The 20,218-nt window shown below is 50.9% G+C and overlaps 1 protein-coding gene across 1 annotated transcript in view; it reads left to right on the top strand.

Annotated features, from left to right (window-relative positions):
- The first annotated feature begins 12,745 nt into the window (after window positions 1-12,745).
- The window catches only part of LOC148504052 (V-set and immunoglobulin domain-containing protein 2-like), a 196,695-nt gene continuing 189,222 nt past the window's right edge, over window positions 12,746-20,218 (top strand). The window contains exons 1-2 of the mRNA XM_088448858.1: window positions 12,746-12,908; window positions 13,247-13,291. Of these exons, the coding sequence (XP_088304984.1) occupies window positions 12,746-12,908; window positions 13,247-13,291 (208 nt within the window). The remainder of the gene's footprint in view (window positions 12,909-13,246; window positions 13,292-20,218) is intronic.

Below are 20,218 nucleotides of genomic sequence, written 5' to 3'. Positions count from 1 at the left end.
CTGGCACGCCTGTCCACCTTGTCACTGCATCATACATGTAATCCAGGGTGTTATGTTGTATCTTAATCTAATACTTACTATTTCTGCATAAAGTTGGGGTTTCGGCATTTCTGGGCATCACACTGGCACCAGCCTGTGTCTCAACAACCACCTCAATGCTTGGTGAAACGCTGTCATCATGGGTGCAGAATCTTGCGGAATGCTGTCATCTGGTAGTAACAGTGGCGAGGATGGGCATGCTTGTATGAGGCTGTAGGGCATGCTTGTGCGGCTGTAGGGCATCCTTGTGTGAGGCTGTAGGGCATGCTTGTGAGGCTGTAGGGCATACTTGTGAGGATGATAGGCATGCTTGTGAGGCTGATAGGCATGCTTGTGAGGTAGTTGTGCCTGCTTGTGAGGCTGATAGGCATGCTTGTGAGGATGATGGGCATACTTGTGAGGCTGATGGGCATGCTTGTGAGGCAGGTGGACATGTTTGTGTGAGGATGATGGGCATGCTTGTGAGGCTGATGGGCATGCTTGTGAGGCAGGTGGACATGTTTGTGTGAGGATGATGGGCATGCTTGTGAGGATGATGGGCATGCTTGTGAGGATGATGGGCATGCTTGTGAGGTAGATGTGCCTGCTTGTGAGGATGATGGACATGTTTGTGTGAGGATGATGGGCATGCTTGTGAGGATGATGGGCATGCTTGTGAGCTTGATGGGCATGCTTGTGAGGCAGGTGGACATGTTTGTGTGAGGATGATGGGCATGCTTGTGAGGATGATGGGAATGCTTGAGAGACTGATGGGCATGCTTGTGAGGATGATGAGCATGCTTGTGAGGATGATGGGCATGCTTGTGAGGTAGATGGACATGTTTGTGTGAGGATGATGGGCATGCTTGTGAGGCTGATGGGCATGCTTGTGAGGCTGATGGGCATGCTTGTGAGGATGATGGGCATGCTTGTGAGGATTATGGGCATGCTTGTGCCGATGATGGGCATGCTTGTGAGGTAGATGGGCATGCTTGTGTGAGGATGATGGACATGTTTGTGTGAGGATGATGGACATGTTTGTGTGAGGATGATGGGCATGCTCGTGAGGATGATGGGCATGCTTGTGAGACTGATGGGCATGCTTGTGAGGATGATGGGCATGCTTGTGTGAGGTAGATGAGCATGCTTGTGAGGCTGATGGGCATGCTTGTGTGAGGATGATGGGCATGCTTGTGTGAGGATGATGGGCATGCTTGTGTGAGGATGATGGGCATGCTTGTGAGGATGATGGGCATGCTTGTGAGGATGATGGGCATGCTTGTGAGGCTGATGGACATGTTTGTGTGAGGCTGATGGACATGTTTGTGTGAGGCTGATGGGCATGCTTGTGAGGATGATGGGCATGTTTGTGAGGATGATGGGCATGCTTGTGAGGATGATGGGCATGTTTGTGTGAGGCAGGTGGACATGTTTGTGTGAGGCAGGTGGACATGTTTGTGTGAGGTAGATGTGCCTGCTTGTGAGGCTGATGGGAATGCTTGTGAGGATGATGAGCATGCTTGTGAGGCTGATGGGCATGCTTGTGAGGCTGATGGGCATGCTTGTGAGGATGATGAGCATTATTGTGAAGCTGATGGGCATGCTTGTGAGGCTGATGGGCATGTTTGTGAGGCTGATGGGCATGCTTGTGTGAGGTAGATGGGCATGCTTGTGAGGCTGATGGGCATGCTCGTGAGGTAGATGGGCCTGCTCGTGAGGTAGATGGGCCTGCTTGTGAGGCTGATGGGCCTGCTTGTGAGGTAGATGGGCCTGCTTGTGAGGTAGATGGGCCTGCTTGTGAGGTAGATGGGCATGCTTGTGAGGCAGGTGGACATGTTTGTGTGAGGCTGATGGACATGTTTGTGTGAGGATGATGGGCATGCTTGTGAGGATGATGGGCATGCTTGTGAGGATGATGGGCATGCTTCTGAGGCTGATGGGCATGCTTGTGAGGATGATGGGCATGCTTGTGAGGTTGATGGGCATGCTAGTGAGGTAGATGGGCCTGCTTGTGAGGCTGATGGGCATGCTTGTGAGGATGATGGGCATGCTTGTGAGGATGATGGGCATGCTTGTGAGGCTGATGGGCATGCTTGTGAGGATGATGGGCATGCTTCTGAGGATGATGGGCATGCTTGTGAGGCTGATCGGCATGCTTCTGAGGATGATGGGCATGCTTGTGAGGATGATGGGCATGCTTGTGAGGCAGGTGGACATGTTTGTGTGAGGCTGGTGGACATGTTTGTGTGAGGATGATGGGCATGCTTTTGAGGATGATGGGCATGCTTGTGAGGATGATGATCATGCTTGTGAGGCTGATGGGCATGCTTGTGAGGCTGATGGGCATGCTTGTGAGGATGATGGGCATGCTTGTGAGGATGATGAGCATGCTTGTGAGGCATGTGGACATGTTTGTGTGAGGCTGGTGGACATGTTTGTGTGAGGATGATGGGCATGCTTTTGAGGATGATGGGCATGCTTGTGAGGATGATGATCATGCTTGTGAGGCTGATGGGCATGCTTGTGAGGCTGATGGGCATGCTTGTGAGGATGATGGGCATGCTTGTGAGGATGATGGGCATGTTTGTGAGGATGATGAGCATGCTTGTGAGGCTGATGGGCATGCTTGTGAGGCTGATGGGCATGCTTGTGAGGATGATGGGCATGCTTGTGAGGCAGGTGGACATGTTTGTGTGAGGCTGATGGACATGTTTGTGAGGATGATGGGCATGCTTGTGAGACTGATGGGCATGCTTGTGAGGATGATGGGCATGCTTGTGTGAGGTAGATGGGCATGCTTGTGAGGATGATGAGCATGCTTGTGAGGCTGATGGGCATGCTTGTGAGGATGATGGGCATGCTTGTGAGGCTGATGTACATGTTTGTGTGAGGCTGATGGACATGTTTGTGTGAGGATGATGGGCATGCTTGTGAGGATGATGGGCATGCTTGTGAGGTAGATGGGCATGTTTGTGAGGATGATGGGCATGCTTGTGAGGCTGATGGACATGTTTGTGTGAGGATGATGGGCATGCTTGTGAGGATGATGGGCATGTTTGTGAGGATGATGGGCATGCTTGTGAGGATGATGGGCATGCTTGTGAGGCTGATGGGAATGCTTGTGAGGATGATGAGCATGCTCGTGAGGCTGATGGGCATGCTCGTGAGGTAGATGGGCATGCTCGTGAGGATGATGGGCATGCTCGTGAGGATGATGGGCATGCTCGTGAGGTAGATGGGCCTGCTTGTGAGGCTGATGGGCATGCTTGTGAGGTAGATGGGCATGCTTGTGAGGTAGATGGACATGCTTCTGAGGCTGATGGGCATGCTTGTGAGGATGATGGGCATGCTTGTGAGGATGATGAGCATGCTTGTGAGGTAGATGGGCATGCTTGTGAGGATGATGAGCGTTATTGTGAGGCTGATGGGCATGCTTGTGAGGATGATGGGCATGCTTGTGAGGATGATGGGCATGTTTGTGTGAGGCTGATGGACATGTTTGTTTGAGGATGATGGGCATGCTTGTGAGGTAGATGGGCATGCTTGTGAGGATGATGGGCATGCTTGTGAGGCAGGTGGACATGTTTGTTTGAGGATGATGGGCATGCTCGTGAGGCTGATGGGCATGCTCGTGAGGATGATGGGCATGCTCGTGAGGTAGATGGGCCTGCTTGTGAGGCTGATGGGCATGCTTGTGAGGTAGATGGGCATGCTTCTGAGGCTGATGGGCATGCTTGTGAGGATGATGGGCATGCTTGTGAGGTAGATGGGCATGCTTGTGAGGATGATTAGCGTTATTGTGAGGCTGATGGGCATGCTTGTGAGGATGATGGGCATGCTTGTGAGGATGATGGACATGTTTGTGTGAGGCTGATGGACATGTTTGTGTGAGGATGATGGGCATGCTTGTGAGGCTGATGGACATGTTTGTGTGAGGATGATGGGCATGCTTGTGAGGATGATGGGCATGTTTGTGAGGATGAAGGGCATGTTTGTGAGGATGATGGACATGCTTGTGAGGCTGATGGGAATGCTTGTGAGGATGATGAGCATGCTCGTGAGGCTGATGGGCATGCTCGTGAGGTAGATGGGCATGCTCGTGAGGTAGATGGGCCTGCTTGTGAGGCTGATGGGCATGCTTGTGATGTAGATGGGCATGCTTGTGAGGTAGATGGGCATGCTTCTGAGGCTGATGGGCATGCTTGTGAGGATGATGGGCATGCTTGTGAGGTAGATGGGCATGCTTGTGAGGCTGATGGGCATGCTTGTGAGGCTGATGGGCATGCTTGTGAGGATGATGGGCATGCTTGTGAGGTAGATGGACATGTTTGTGTGAGGCAGGTGGACATGTTTGTGTGAGGCTGATGGACCTGTTTGTGTGAGGATGATGGTCATTCTTGTGAGGATGATGGGCATGCTTGTGAGGTAGATGGGCATGCTTGTGAGGATGATGGGCATACTTGTGAGGCAGGTGGACATGTTTGTGTGATGCTGATGGGCATGCTTGTGAGGTAGGTGGACATGTTTGTGTGAGGCTGATGGGCATGCTTGTGAGGCTGATGGGCATGCTTGTGATGATGATGGGCATGCTTGTGAAGCTGATGGGCATGCTTGTGAGGATGATGGGCATGCTTGTGAGGCTGATGGGCATGCTTGTGAGGTAGATGGGCATGCTTGTGCGGTAGATGGGTATGCTTGTGAGGATGATGGGCATGCTTGTGAGGCAGGTGGACATGTTTGTGTGCGGCTGATGGACATGTTTGTGTGAGGATGATGGGCATGCTTGTGAGGATGATGAGCATGCTTGTGAGGCAGGTGGACATGTTTGTGTGAGGCTGGTGTACATGTTTGTGTGAGGATGATGGGCATGCTTGTGAGGATGATGGGCATGCTTGTGAGGCTGATGGGCATGCTTGTGAGGATGATGGGCATGCTTGTGAGGATGATGGGCATGCTTGTGAGGCAGTTGGACATGTTTGTGTGCGGCTGATGGACATGTTTGTGTGAGGATGATGGGCATGCTTGTGAGGATGATGAGCATGCTTGTGAGGCAGGTGGACATGTTTGTGTGAGGCTGGTGGACATGTTTGTGTGATGATGATGGGCATGCTTGTGAGGATGATGGTCATTCTTGTGAGGCTGATGGTCATGCTTGTGAGGATGATGGGCATGCTTGTGAGGATGATGGGCATGCTTGTGAGGATGGTGGGTATGCTTGTGAGGCAGGTGGACATGTTTGTGTGAGGCTGATGGGCATGCTTGTGAGGATGATGGGCATGCTCGTGAGGCTGATGGGTATGCTCGTGAGGTAGATGGGTATGCTTGTGAGGATGATGGACATGCTCGTGAGGCTGATGGGCATGCTCGTGAGGTTGATGGGCATGCTTGTGTGTGGCTTATGGGCATGCTTGTGTGAGGCTGATGGGCATGCTTGTGAGGATGTTGGGCATGCTTGTGAGGATGTTGGGCATGCTTGTGAGGCTGATGGGCATGCTTGTGAGGTAGATGGGCATGCTTGTGAGGTAGATGGGCATGCTTGTGAGGATGATGGGCATGCTTGTGATGTAGATGGGCATGCTTGTGAGGATGATGGGCATGCTTGTGAGGATGATTGTCCTGCTTGTGAGATAGATGGGCATGCTTGTGAGGATGATGGGCATGCTTGTGAGGTTGATGGACATGCTTGTGAGGATGATGGGCATGCTTGTGAGGTAGATGGGCATGCTTGTGTGAGGATGATGGGCATGCTTGTGAGGCAGGTGGACATGTTTGTGTGAGGCTGATGGACATGTTTGTGTGAGGATGATGGGCATGCTTGTGAGATAGATGGGCATGCTTGTGAGGTAGATGTGCATGCTTGTGAGGATGATGGGCATGCTTGTGAGATAGATGGGCATGCTTGTGAGGTAGATGGGCATGCTTGTAAGGTAGATGGGCATGCTTGTGAGGTAGATGGGCATGCTTGTGAGGATGATGGGCATGCTTTTGTGAGGCTGATGGGCATGCTTGTGAGGTAGATGGGCATGCTTGTGAGGATAAATATTAAAGAAGGAGCGCATGTAAGGAGATGGTGGAGAAATGAGGAAACGACAGAGAATATAGTATCTATCTCATTTCCCCACCATCTCCTTACAAGCGCTCCTTCTTTATTTATTTATCTATTTAACACCAAATTTACCGGAGCTGCTAAATGAACTTAGCGTGGCACACACATAATTAATAGATGCTTGTGAGGATGATGGGCATGCTTGTGAGCAGGGCTGCCATCAGAAATCGTGGGGCCTGGTACTGACAAAGAAGGCAGGGGCCCCACGGGGAATGGCACAGAGGTGGGTGGAGCTTTGTATAATTTGGGTGGAGCTACACAGGGGGGGTTGGACATCAATTAGTGCATAACCGGTTTAAAATTCTCAAAGTTTGGGGTGGGGAAGGCAGGATGGGCATAGGTGGCACAGGGCTGGGATGGCTGGACTGGGAGGGTGCACAAGGCAGGGAAGGCTGGAACTTAATTGGGGGGCACAGGGCAGGGAAAGCTGGCTGGACTAAGGGGTGCATGGAAGGCTAGGTACACTAGGGCGGAGGCACAGAGCAGTGAAGGTTGGACTGGGGAGGGGGACGGGGCAGGGAAGGCTGGTTGGACTAGGGGAGCATGGGGCAGGGAAGGCTGGCTGGACTAGGGGAGCACGGGGCAGGGAAGGCTGGCTGGACTAGGGGAGCACGAGGCAGGGAAGGCTGGCTGGAGCAGGGGAGCATGAGGCAGGGATGGCTGGCTGGAGCAGGGGAGCATGAGGCAGGGAAGGCTGACTGGACTAGGGGAGCATGGGGCAGGGAAGGCTGGCTGGAGTAGGGGAGCATGGGGCAGGGAAGGCTGACTGGAGTAGGGGAGCATGGGGCAGGGAAGGCTGGCTGGACTAGGGGAACGTGGGGCAGGGATGGCTAGCTGGACTAGGGGTGCATGGGGCAGGGAAGGCTAGCTGGAGTAGGGGAGCATGGGGCAGGGAAGGCTGGCTGGAGTAGAGGGTTAGAGCAGGGGAGGCTCGCTGGAGTAGGGGAGCATGGGGCAGGAAAGACTGGCTGGAGTAGGGGAGCATGGGGGAGGGAAGGCTGACTGGAGTAGGGGAGCATGGGGCAGGGAAGGCTGGCTGGAGTAGGGGAGCAAGGGGCAGGGAAGGCTGGCTGGAGTTGGGGAGCATGGGGCAGGGAAGGCTGGCAGGATTAGGGGAGCACGAGGCAGGGAAGGCTGGCTGGAGTAGGGGAGCACGGGGCAGAGAAGGCTGTCTGGACTAGGAGAGCACAGGACAAGGAAGGCTGTCTGGACTAGGGGAGCACAGGACAAGGAAGGCTGGCTGGACTAGGGGAGCACGGGGTAGGGAAGGCTGGCTGGAGTAGGGGAGCATGAGGCAGGGAAGGCTGGCTGGAGTAGGGGAGCATGAGGCAGGGAAGGCTGGCTGGAGTAGGGGAGCATGAGGCAGGGAAGGCTGGCTGGGGTAGGGGAGCATGGGGTAGGGAAGGCTGGCTGGAGTAGGGGAGCATGGGGCAGGGAAGGCTGGCTGGAGTAGGGGAGCACAAGGCAGGGAAGGCTGCATGAGGCAGGGAAGGCTGGCTGGAGTAGGGGAGCACGAGGCAGGGAAGGCTGTCTGGACTAGGAGAGCACAGGACAAGGAAGGCTATCTGGACTAGGGGAGCACGGGGCAGGGAAGGCTGGCTGGACTAGGGGAGCATGGGGTAGGGAAGGCTGGCTGGAGTAGGGGAGCATGGGGCAGGGAAACGCTGGCTGGACTAGGGGAGCATGGGGCAGGGATGGCTGGCTGGAGTAGGGGAGCATGGGGCAGGTAAGGCTGGCTGGAGTAGGGGAGCATGAGGCAGGGAAGGCTGGCTGGAGTAGGGGAGCATGAGGCAGGGAAGGCTGGCTGGAGTAGGGGAGCATGAGGCAGGGAAGGCTGGCTGGAGTAGGGGAGCATGAGGCAGGGAAGGCTGGCTGGAGTAGGGGAGCATGGGGCAAGGAAGGCTGGCTGGAGTAGGGGAGCATGAGGCAGGGAAGGCTGGCTGGACTAGGGAAGCATGGGGCAGGGAAGGCTGGCTGGACTAGGGGAGCATGAGGCAGGAAAGGCTGGCTGGAGTAGGGGAGCATGGGGCAGGGAAGGCTGGCTGGAGTAGGGGAGCATGGGGCAGGGAAGGCTGGCTGGAGTAGGGGAGCATGGGGCAGGGAAGGCTGGCTGGAGTAGGGGAGCATGGGGCAGGGAAGGCTGGCTGGACTAGGGGAGCATGGGGCAGGGAAGGCTGGCTGGAGTGGGGGAGCATGAGGCAGGGAAGGCTGGCTGGAGTAGGGGAGCATGGGGCAGGGAAGGCTGGCTGGAGTAGGGGAGCATGAGGCAGGGAAGGCTGGCTGGAGTAGGGGAGCATGAGGCAGGGAAGGCTGGCTGGAGTAGGGGAGTATGAGGCAGGGAAGGCTGGCTTGGCTAGGGGAGCATGGGGCAGGGAAGGCTGGCTGGAGTAGGGGAGCATGGGGCAGGGAAGGCTGGCTGGACTAGGGGAGCATGGGGCAGGGAAGGCTGGCTGGACTAGGGGAGCATGAGGCATGGAAGGCTGGCTGGAGTAGGGGAGCATGGGGCAGGGAAGGCTGGCTGGAGTAGGGGAGCATGGGGCAGGGAAGGCTGGCTGGACTAGGGGAGCATGGGGCAGGGAAGGCTGGCTGGACTAGGGGAGCATGGGGCAGGGAAGGCTGGCTGGAGTAGGGAAGCATGAGGCAGGGAAGGCTGGCTGGAGTAGGGGAGCATGAGGCAGAGAAGGCTGGCTGGAGTAGGGGAGCATGTGGCAGGGAAGGCTGGCTGGACTAGGGGAGCATGGGGCAGGGAAGGCTGGCTGGAGTAGAGGGTTAGAGCAGGAAGGCTGGCTGGTTTCTTGCAGTAGGTGGAGGGGCACAGAGCAGGGAATCCTACCTTTCTTCAGAGGGCCCGGGGGAGACAGGGCAGATATAGAACAGCAGCCGGTGAGACACAGCGCCGCCGATGGTATGTGAAATATGACGCTCTCTGAGAGCCAATCACAGCTCGCGGACCGGCAGCCAATCAGGAGCGGCTGCAATGGCTGCTCCTGATTGGCTGGCGGTCCGTGAGCTGTAATGTCTTGCTGGGCGGCACTATATTTCAAATACCGCTGGCGGCGCTGTTTGTCCACGGCTTACGATTCATATATTCTGTGCTGCTGTCACCCGGGCCCGTGCTCTCTCTGGGCCTGGGACTCCGGGCCTGGCAGTCTCCCCCTGACGGTGGCCCTGCTTGTGAGGCTAGTGGACATGTTTGTGAGGCTGGTGGGCATGCTTGTGAGGTTTATGGCCCTGCTTGTGAGGTTTATGGGCATGCTTGTGAGACTGGCACACTGCTGGTGGTTTTCTGAGGCATATGGCCGGCTGCTTTCCCCTGCTGCTAAGATGGATGACAGGCTGACAGGTGTACATTAAGCTGTGTCTGAAAACACGGCCACATATGTCATAGTATTGCCACTCTAAGTGGGCAGCTCCACTTCTATTTCCATTGTCATGCACTTTCATAAAAATGTTCTGAGTGCCTTAAGTTTATATACCAGTCCTACGGAAGCCTCGGGATTCCAGGATCTTTGATATACTTTTGTAGATAAGTGTCTTTCACTGTGCTGTCATCTGTCATCTTCTTGTTTCCTCCTGGCCCCTTATGGCCAGCAACTCCCCCATCTCTTCATCACTCCAAATGGACATTGCTGTGGTGGTGTTATGGTATATTACACCCGTTTAATACAGGAATGCCGCCTCTGTTGTTTGCAGTGTGCTGAGCGTGTGTCCAGGGCTGTGGCTGCTGACATCATCAAAGGAGACAGAGGAACATCAAATCATCGCTGTGTCCTGGGTCCAGGGTTGTATCCATTCATACTGCACATCACCCAGCTTGTTTCCGAGTTCAACCCTGCTCGATTGCAGGGTTGAAATGTGAGTCACCGGACCCAACAATATTTCTGGTGGTACGTTCACACTGCACCTCGACCTAGCAATATCCTGGGTTACTTTTGCAATGTGAAAGGGGTCTAAAAGTCTTCTCATGTTCTTGCTCATGCAGTGGCTCAGTGTTCTAGCTGATGTGTACTCTGCTCATGGGATTCAAACCAGTGATGCAGGATTCCAAACCTGGGACATCACCACAACTATGTGCAGTGTTATTTATATTACCTATAATTTTTACTCAGACTGAATGATAACATTGGTAAAAGTCTCACCCAGCTTCGGCATGCGCAGTGGCCAAACATCGACCCGCTCGTGAATCAGGCCCAGAGCACCCAGGGATAGTGGGTGATGGTTGGTATGCTCAGTCAGGTGTCCTAAGTTGGAATGTTGCACCTTAAATGAATAAACACACGGTGCAACATCAACTATAAAGGACAGCCTTCTGCAGGATCATCTACCACAATCTACTAACAGTTGATCTACCTACTGGGGGCCTTTTGTCAATGTCATCCATCTTCCATAGAAGACTCTAAAAATCAGTCACCACATTTGGGAAGCAGGGACTACTACTGTCACTAGAGCACATCCATGGAGCATTGAGGAAGAGAAGACACCTAGTCAGCATCCAAGATAGAGAGATGAGGAAGAGAAGATGTCTTCCTCATCTCTTCTTGTCTTCCTCGTGTCTTGGATGCTGACTACTGTCCCTAGAGGAAGAGAAGACACCTAGAGTCCCTGCTTCCCAGGTGTGGTGACTTCTATTTTAGTGTCTTCTATGAAAGATGGATGACATTGACAAAAGGCCCCCATAGGCAGATCACCTGTTAGTAGATTGTGGTAGATGATCCTGCAGAAGCCTGTCATTTACTGTTGATGTTGCACCTTAAATAAATAAACACACGGTGCAACATTGCAATTTAGGACACCAACCATCATCCACTAGCTCTGTGCCATTGGGAACTCAGCCAGACTTTCGAACCAGGATGTTGATCATCACCAGTAGTAAACCTGGCAGCCATTCAGCATGACCAAGGCTAGGGTGAGACTTTTCCTATTGTCATCATTCTGTCTGGGAGAGAATTACAGGTAAAATAAATAACACTGGTCTTGGGATTCAAAGCAGGATTTCCTTGGTCATCGCCAGAAGTAATCCTAGCAGTCATTCAGCTGAGCACCGCATGACCAAGTACTTAGTGAGACTTTTACTAATATTATCATTCAGTCTGGAGAAAAATTACAGGTAATATAAATAACATTGGTCCTGGGATTCGAACCAGTGACCCCACCAGAAGTATGGGCAGAGTACAAAGCAGTAAGACCACTGAGCCACCACAGGATCAGGGATGGGAGGAAACTTTTACCAATGTTATCATGCATTCTGGTGGAAAATGACAAATGTTATTTATATTATCTGTAATTTCTGTAATTTTCCCCCAGACTGTATGATAACATTGGTAAAAGTTTCTTTGCATGCTTGGTCCTGTGGTGGCTCAGTGGTCTAGCGGATAGGCACTGTGCACATACTTCTGGTGGGGTCACTGGTTCGAGTCCCAGGACAAATTTGATTTACATTAACTGTAATTTTTCCCCAGACTGAATGATAACATTAGTGAAAGTCTCTCAAGATACTTGGTCCTGCGGTGGCTCTGCTGAATGACCGCTAGGATTACTTCTGGCGTTGAGCGTGGAGATCCTGGTTAGAATCCCTGAAGCAATGTTATTTATATTACCTGTAATTTTCCCCCAGATTGCATGATAACATTAGTAAAAGTGTCTTTAAATGCTTGGTCCTGTGGTGGCTCAGTGGTCTAACTCATAGGCACTTTGCACATAAATGTGGTGGGGTCACTGGTTCGAATCCCAGGACAAATGTAATTTATATTACCTGTAATTTTTCCAGAGACTGAATGATAACATAAGTAAAAGTCTTTCTAGATACTTGGTCCTGCGGTGGCTCAGCTGAATGACTGTCAGGTTTATAGCTGGTGATGACCATGGAGATCCTGGTTCAAATCTCTGGCAGTCTGGTTGAGTTTCCTGTGGCACAGAGCACCTTGGGCTAGTGGATGATGGTTGGTATCCTCAGTGAGGTGTCCTAGGTTGGATTGTTGCACCGTGTGTTTATTTATTTAAGGTGCAACATCAACTATAAAGGACAGCCTTCTACAGGATCATCTACCACAATCTACTAACAGGTGATCTGCCTACTTGGGGGCCTTTTGTCATTGTCATCCATCTTCCATAGAAGACACTCTAGAGGAAGAGAAGACGAGATGACCGCGAGGATGAGAGAGGAGGAGGAAGAGAAGACGAGAGAGAGGAGGAGGAAGACGAGAGAGAGGAGGAGGAAGAGAAGACGAGAGAGGAGGAGGAAGACGAGAGAGAGAAGACGAGAGAGGAGAAGGAAGAGAAGACGAGAGAGGAGGACGAGAAGACGAGAGAGAGGAGGAGGACGAGAGAGAGGAAGAGAAGACGAGAGAGAGGAGGAGGAAGAGAAGACGAGAGAGAGAGAAGGAAGAAGACGAGAGAGAGGAAGAGAAGACGAGAGAGAGGAGGAGGAGGAAGAGAAGACGAGAGAGAGAGAAGGAAGAAGACGAGAGAGAGGAGGAGGAAGAGAAGACGAGAGGGAAGAGGAAGAGAAGACGAGAGAGAGAGAGGAAGAGAAGACGAGAGAGAGAGAGAGAGAGAAGGAAGAAGGAAGAGAAGACGAGAGAGAGGAGGAGGAAGAGAAGACGAGAGAGAGAGAGAAGGAAGATGACGAGAGAGAGGAGGTGGAGGAAGAGAAGACGAGAGATCGGGCGAAGGAAGAAGACGAGACCGGGCGGAGAAGGAGAGAGGCCAGGCGGTCTTCTCTTCCTTCTCCGCCCGGTCTCGTCTTCTTCCTTCGCCCGATCTCTCGTCTTCTCTTCCTCCTCTCGTCATCTTCCTTCTCTTCCTTCTTTCTCTCGTCTTCTTCCTCCTCTCTCTCTCTCTCTCTCGTCTTCTCTTCCTCCTCCTCTCTCTCGTCTTCTTCCTTCTCTCTCTCTCGTCTTCTCTTCCTCCTCTCTCTCGTCTTCTCTTCCTCTCTCTCGTCTTCTTCCTTCTCTCTCTCTCGTCTTCTCTTCCTCCTCCTCTCTCTCGTCTTCTCTTCCTCTCTCTCGTCTTCTCTTCCTCCTCTCTCGTCTTCTCTTCCTCCTCCTCCGCCCGGTCTCGCGTCTTCTCTTCCTCCTCTTTCTTTCGTCTTCTCGCACTCTCTCGTCTTCTCTTCCTCCGTAGAGTGTCTTCTATGGAAGATGGATGACAATGACAAAAGGCCCCCAAGTAGGCAGATCACCTGTTAGTAGACTGTGGTAGATGATCCTGTAGAAGGCTGTCCTTTATAGTTGATGTTGCACCTTAAATAAATAAACACACGGTGCAACAATCCAACCTAGGACACCTCACTGAGGATACCAACCATCATCCACTAGCCCAAGGTGCTCTGTGCCACAGGAAACTCAACCAGACTGCCAGAGATTCGAACCAGGATCTCCATGGTCATCACCAGCCGTAAAGCTGGCAGCCATTCAGCTGAGCCACCGCATGACCAAGAACTTAGTGAGACTTTTACTAATGTTATCATTCAGTCTGGGGAAAAATTACAGGTAATATAAATAACATTGATCCTGGGATTCGAACTAGCGACCCCACCACACATATGTGCAGAGTGCCTATCAGCTAGACCACTGAGCCAAGACAGGACCAAGCATGTAAGGAAACTTTTACCAATGTTATCATACAGTCTGGGGGAAAATTACAGGTAATATAAATAACATTGGTCCAGGGATTCAAACCAGGATCTCCTTGGTCATCGCCAGCAGTAAACATTGCAGCCATTCAGCTGAGCCACCGCATGACCAAGTATATAGCGAGACTTTTACTAATGTTATCATTCAGTCTGGTGAAAAATTACAGGTAATATAAATAACATTGGTCCTGGGATTCAAACCAGAATCTCCATGGTCACCACAAGCAGTAATCCTGGCAGTCATTCAGCAAAGACACCGCAAGACCAAGTATATAGCGAGACTTTTACTAATGTTATCTTTCAGTCTGGGGGAAAATTACAGGAAATATAAATAACACTGGTTCTGGGATTCAAACCAGCAACCCCACTATAACTACAGTATGTGCAGAGCACCTATGAGTTATTCCACTGAGCCTGCCTATACCTCTAACCAGCAACCCCACCATAACTACAGTATGTGCAAAGCACCTATGAGTTATTCCACTGAGCCAGCCTATACCTCTAACCAGCAACCCCACTATAACTACAGTATGTGCAGAGCACCTATGAGTTATTCCACTGAGCCAGCCTATAGCTCTAACCAGCAACTCCACTATAACTACAGTATGTGCAGAGCACCTATGAGTTATTCCACTGAGCCAGCCTATACCTCTAACCAGCAACCCCACCGTAACTACAGTATGTGCAGAGTACTTATGAGTTATTCCACTGAGCCAGCCTATAGCTCTGACCAGCAACCCCACTATCACTACAGTATGTGCAGAGCATCTATGAGTTAGGCCACTGAGCCAGCCTATACCTCTAACCAGCAACCCCACTATAACTACAGTATGTGCAGAGCACCTATGAGTTATTCCACTGAGCCAGCGTATACCTCTAACCAGCAACCCCACCGTAACTACAGTATGTGCAGAGCACCTATGAGTTAGGACACTGAGCCAGCCTATACCTCTAACCAGCAACCCCAATATAACTACAGTATGTGCAGAGCACCTATGAGTTATTCCACTGAGCCAGCCTATACCTCTAACCAGCAACCCCACCGTAACTACAGTATGTGCAGAGTACTTATGAGTTATTCCACTGAGCCAGCCTATACCTCTGACCAGCAACCCCACCGTAACTACGGTATGTGCAGAGCACCTATGAGTTATTCCACTGAGCCAGCCTATACCTCTAACCAGCAACCCCACCATAACTACAGTATGTGCAGAGCACCTATGAGTTAATCCACTGAGCCAGCCTATACCTCTAACCAGCAACCCCAATATAACTACAGTATGTGCAGAGCACCTATGAGTTATTCCACTGAGCCAGCCTATACCTCTAACCAGCAACCCCACCGTAACTACAGTATGTGCAGAGTACCTATGAGTTATTCCACTGAGCCAGCCTATACCTCTGACCAGCAACCCCACCGTAACTACGGTATGTGCAGAGCACCTATGAGTTATTCCACTGAGCCAGCCTATACCTCTAACCAGCAACCCCACCATAACTACAGTATGTGCAGAGCACCTATGAGTTAATCCACTGAGCCAGCCTATACCTCTAAACAGAAACCCCATCGTAACTACAGTATGTGCAGAGCACCTATGAGTTATTCCACTGAGCCAGCCTATACCTCTAAGCAGCAACCCCACCGTAACTACAGTATGTGCAGAGCACCTATGAGTTATTTCACTGAGCCAGCCTATAACTCTAACCAGCAACCCCACCGTAACTACAGTATGTGCAGAGCACCTATGAGTTAGGCCACTGAGCCAGCCTATGCCTCTAATCAGCAACCCCACCATAACTACAGTATGTGCAGAGCACCTATGAGTTATTCCTCTGAGCCTGCCTATACCTCTGACCAGCAACTCCACTATAACTACAGTATGTGCAGAGAACCTATGAGTTATTCCACTGAGCCAGCCTATACCTCTAACCAGGAACCCCACTATAACTACAGCATGTGCAGAGCACCTATGAGTTATTCCACTGAGCCTGCCTATACCTCTAACCAGCAACCCCACTATAACTACAGTATTTGCAGAGCACCTATGAGTTAGGCCACTGAGCCAGCCTATACCTCTAATCAGCAACCCCACCATAACTACAGTATGTGCAGAGCATCTATGAGTTATTCCACTGAGCCAGTCTATACCTCTAACCAGTAACTACACTATAACTACAGTATGTTCAGAGCACCTATGAGTTATTCCACTGAGCCAGCCTATACCTCTAACCAGCAACCCCACTATAACTACAGCATGTACAGAGCACCTATGAGTTATTCTTCTGAGCCAGCCTATACTTCTAACCAGCAACCCCACCGTAACTACAGTATGTGCAGAGCACCTATGAGTTATTCCACTGAGCCAGCCTATACCTCTGACCAGCAACCCCATTATAACTACAGTATGTGCAGAGCACCTATGAGTTAGCCCACTGAGCCAGCCTATACCTCTAACCAGCAACCCCACTATAACTACAGTATGTGCAGAGCACCTATGAGTTATTCCACTGAGCCAGCCTATACCTCTGACCAGCAACCCCACTATAACTACAGTATGTGCAGAGCATCTATGAGTTATTCCACCTCTAACCAGCAACCCCACTATAACTACAGTATGTGCAGAGCACCTGTGAGTTAGGCCACTGAGCCAGCCTATACCTCTAACCAGCAACCCAACTATAACTACAGTATGTGCAGAGCACCTGTGAGATAGGCCTCTGAGCCAGCCTATACCTCTAACCAGAAACCCCACTATAACTACAGTATGTGCAGAGCACCTGTGAGTTAGGCCATTGAGCCAGCCTATACCTCTAACCAGCAACCCCATTAAAACTACAGTATGTGCAGAGCACTTATGAGTTATTCCACTGAGCCAGCCTATACCTCTAACCAGCAACCCCACCATAACTACAGTATGTGCAGAGCACCTATGAGTTAGGGCACTGAGCCAGCCAATACCTCTAACCAGCAATTCCACTATAACTACAGTATGTGCACAGCACCTATGAGTTAAGCCACTGAGCCAGCCTATACCTCTAACCAGCAACCCCACTATAACTACAGTATGTGCAGAGCACCTATGAGTTAGTCCACTGAGCCAGCCTATACCTCTAACCAGCAACCCCACCATAACTACAGCATGTACAGTGCACCTATGAGTTAGGCCACTGAGCCAGCCTATACCTCTAACCAGCAACCCCACCATAACTACAGTAAGTGCAGAGCACCTATGAGTTAGGCCACTGAGCCAGCCTATACCTCTAACCAGCAACCACACCATAACTACGGTATGTGCAGAGCACGTATGAGTTAGGACACAGAGCCAGCCTATACCTCTAACCAGCAACCCCACTATAACTACGGTATGTGCAGAGCACCTATGAATTAGGACACTGAGCCAGCCTATACCTCTAACCAGCAAACCCACCATAACTACAGTATGTGCAGAGCACCTATGAGTTAGGCCACTGAGCCAGCCTCTACCTCTAACCAGCAACCACACTATAACTACAGTATGTGCAGAGCACCTATGAGTTATTCCACTGAGCCATCCCATACCTCTAACCAGCAACCCCACTATAACTACAGTATGTGCAGAGCACCTATGAGTTATTCCACTGAGCCAGCCTATACATCTAAGCAGCAACCCCACTATAACTACAGTATGTGCAGAGCACCTATGAGTTAGGCCACTGAGCCAGCCTATACCTCTAACCAGTAACTCCACTATAACTACAGCATGTGCAGAGCACCTAGGAGTTATTCCACTAAGCCAGCCTATACCTCTAACCAGCAACCCCACTATAACTACAGTATGTGCAGAGCACCTATGAGTTAGGTCACTGAGCCATCCTATACCTCTAACCAGCAACCCAACTATAAGTACAGTATGTGCAGAGCACCTATGAGTTAGGCCACTGAGCCAGCCTATACCTCTAACCAGCAACCCCATCGTAACTACAGTATGTGCAGAGCACCTATGAGTTATTCCACTGAGCCAGCCTATACCTCTAACCAGCAACCCCACCGTAACTACAGTATGTGCAGAGCACCTATGAGTTATTCCACTGAGCCAGCCTATAACTCTAACCAGCAACCCCACCGTAACTACAGTATGTGCAGAGTACCTATGAGTTAGGCCACTGAGCCAGCCTATGCCTCTAATCAGCAACCCCACCATAACTACAGTATGTGCAGAGCACCTATGAGTTATTCCTCTGAGCCTGCCTATACCTCTGACCAGCAACTCCACTATAACTACAGTATGTGCAGAGAACCTATGAGTTATTCCACTGAGCCAGCCTATACCTCTAACCAGGAACCCCACTATAACTACAGCATGTGCAGAGCACCTATGAGTTATTCCACTGAGCCTGCCTATACCTCTAACCAGCAACCCCACTATAACTACAGTATTTGCAGAGCACCTATGAGTTAGGCCACTGAGCCAGCCTATGCCTCTAATAAGCAACCCCACCATAACTACAGTATGTGCAGAGCATCTATGAGTTATTCCACTGAGCCAGTCTATACCTCTAACCAGTAACTACACTATAACTACAGTATGTTCAGAGCACCTATGAGTTATTCCACTGAGCCAGCCTATACCTCTAACCAGCAACCCCACTATAACTACAGCATGTACAGAGCACCTATGAGTTATTCCTCTGAGCCAGCCTATACTTCTAACCAGCAACCCCACCGTAACTTCAGTATGTGCAGAACACCTATGAGTTATTCCACTGAGCCAGCCTATACCTCTGACCAGCAACCCCATTATAACTACAGTATGTGCAGAGCACCTATGAGTTAGCCCACTGAGCCAGCCTATACCTCTAACCAGCAACCCCACTATAACTACAGTATGTGCAGAGCACCTATGAGTTATTCCACTGAGCCAGCCTATACCTCTGACCAGCAACCCCACTATAACTACAGTATGTGCAGAGCATCTATGAGTTATTCCACCTCTAACCAGCAACCCCACTATAACTACAGTATGTGCAGAGCACCTGTGAGTTAGGCCACTGAGCCAGCCTATACCTCTAACCAGCAACCCAACTATAACTACAGTATGTGGAGAGCACCTGTGAGATAGGCCTCTGAGCCAGCCTATACCTCTAACCAGAAACCCCACTATAACTACAGTATGTGTAGAGCACCTGTGAGTTAGGCCATTGAGCCAGCCTATACCTCTAACCAGCAACCCCATTAAAACTACAGTATGTGCAGAGCACTTATGAGTTATTCCACTGAGCCAGCCTATACCTCTAACCAGCAACCCCACCATAACTACAGTATGTGCAGAGCACCTATGAGTTAGGCCACTGAGCCAGCCAATACCTCTAACCAGCAATTCCACTATAACTACAGTATGTGCAGAGCACCTATGAGTTAAGCCACTGAGCCAGCCTATACCTCTAACCAGCAACCCCACAATAACTACAGTATGTGCAGAGCACCTATGAGTTAGTCCACTGAGCCAACCTATACCTCTAACCAGCAACCCCACCATAACTACAGCATGTACAGTGCACCTATGAGTTAGGCCACTGAGCCAGCCTATACCTCTAACCAGCAACCACACCATAACTACAGTATGTGCAGAGCACCTATGAGTTAGGCCACTGAGCCAGCCTATACCTCTAACCAGCAACCACACCATAACTACGGTATGTGCAGAGCACGTATGAGTTAGGACACAGAGCCAGCCTATACCTCTAACCAGCAACCCCACTATAACTACGGTATGTGCAGAGCACCTATGAATTAGGACACTGAGCCAGCCTATACCTCTAACCAGCAAACCCACCATAACTACAGTATGTGCAGAGCACCTATGAGTTAGGCCACTGAGCCAGCCTATACCTCTAACCAGGAACCCCACTATAACTACAGCATGTGCAGAGCACCTATGAGTTATTCCACTGAGCCAGCCTATACCTCTAACCAGCAATCCCACCGTAACTACAGTATGTGCAGAGCAGCTATGAGTTAGGTCACTGAGCCAGCCTATGCCTCTAATCAGCAACCCCACCATAACTACAGTATGTGCAGAGCACCTATGAGTTATTCCTCTGTGCCTGCCTATACCTCTGACCAGCAACTCCACTATAACTACAGTATGTGCAGAGAACCTATGAGTTATTCCACTGAGCCAGCCTATACCTCTAACCAGGAACCCCACTATAACTACAGCATGTGCAGAGCACCTATGAGTTATTCCACTGAGCCTGCCTATACCTCTAACCAGCAACCCCACTATAACTACAGTATTTGCAGAGCACCTATGAGTTAGGCCACTGAGCCAGCCTATGCCTATAATCAGCAACCCCACCATAACTACAGTATGTGCAGAGCATCTATGAGTTATTCCACTGAGCCAGTCTATACCTCTAACCAGTAACTACACTATAACTACAGTATGTTCAGAGCACCTATGAGTTATTCCACTGATCCA

Source organism: Taudactylus pleione, unplaced genomic scaffold (assembly GCF_031769625.1).
Source record: "Taudactylus pleione unplaced genomic scaffold, aTauple2 ptg000469l, whole genome shotgun sequence".
NCBI classification, from domain to species: domain Eukaryota; kingdom Metazoa; phylum Chordata; class Amphibia; order Anura; family Myobatrachidae; genus Taudactylus; species Taudactylus pleione.
The sequence above is the reverse complement of the archived record's forward strand: the minus strand, read 5'-3'. Positions and strand labels throughout refer to the sequence as shown.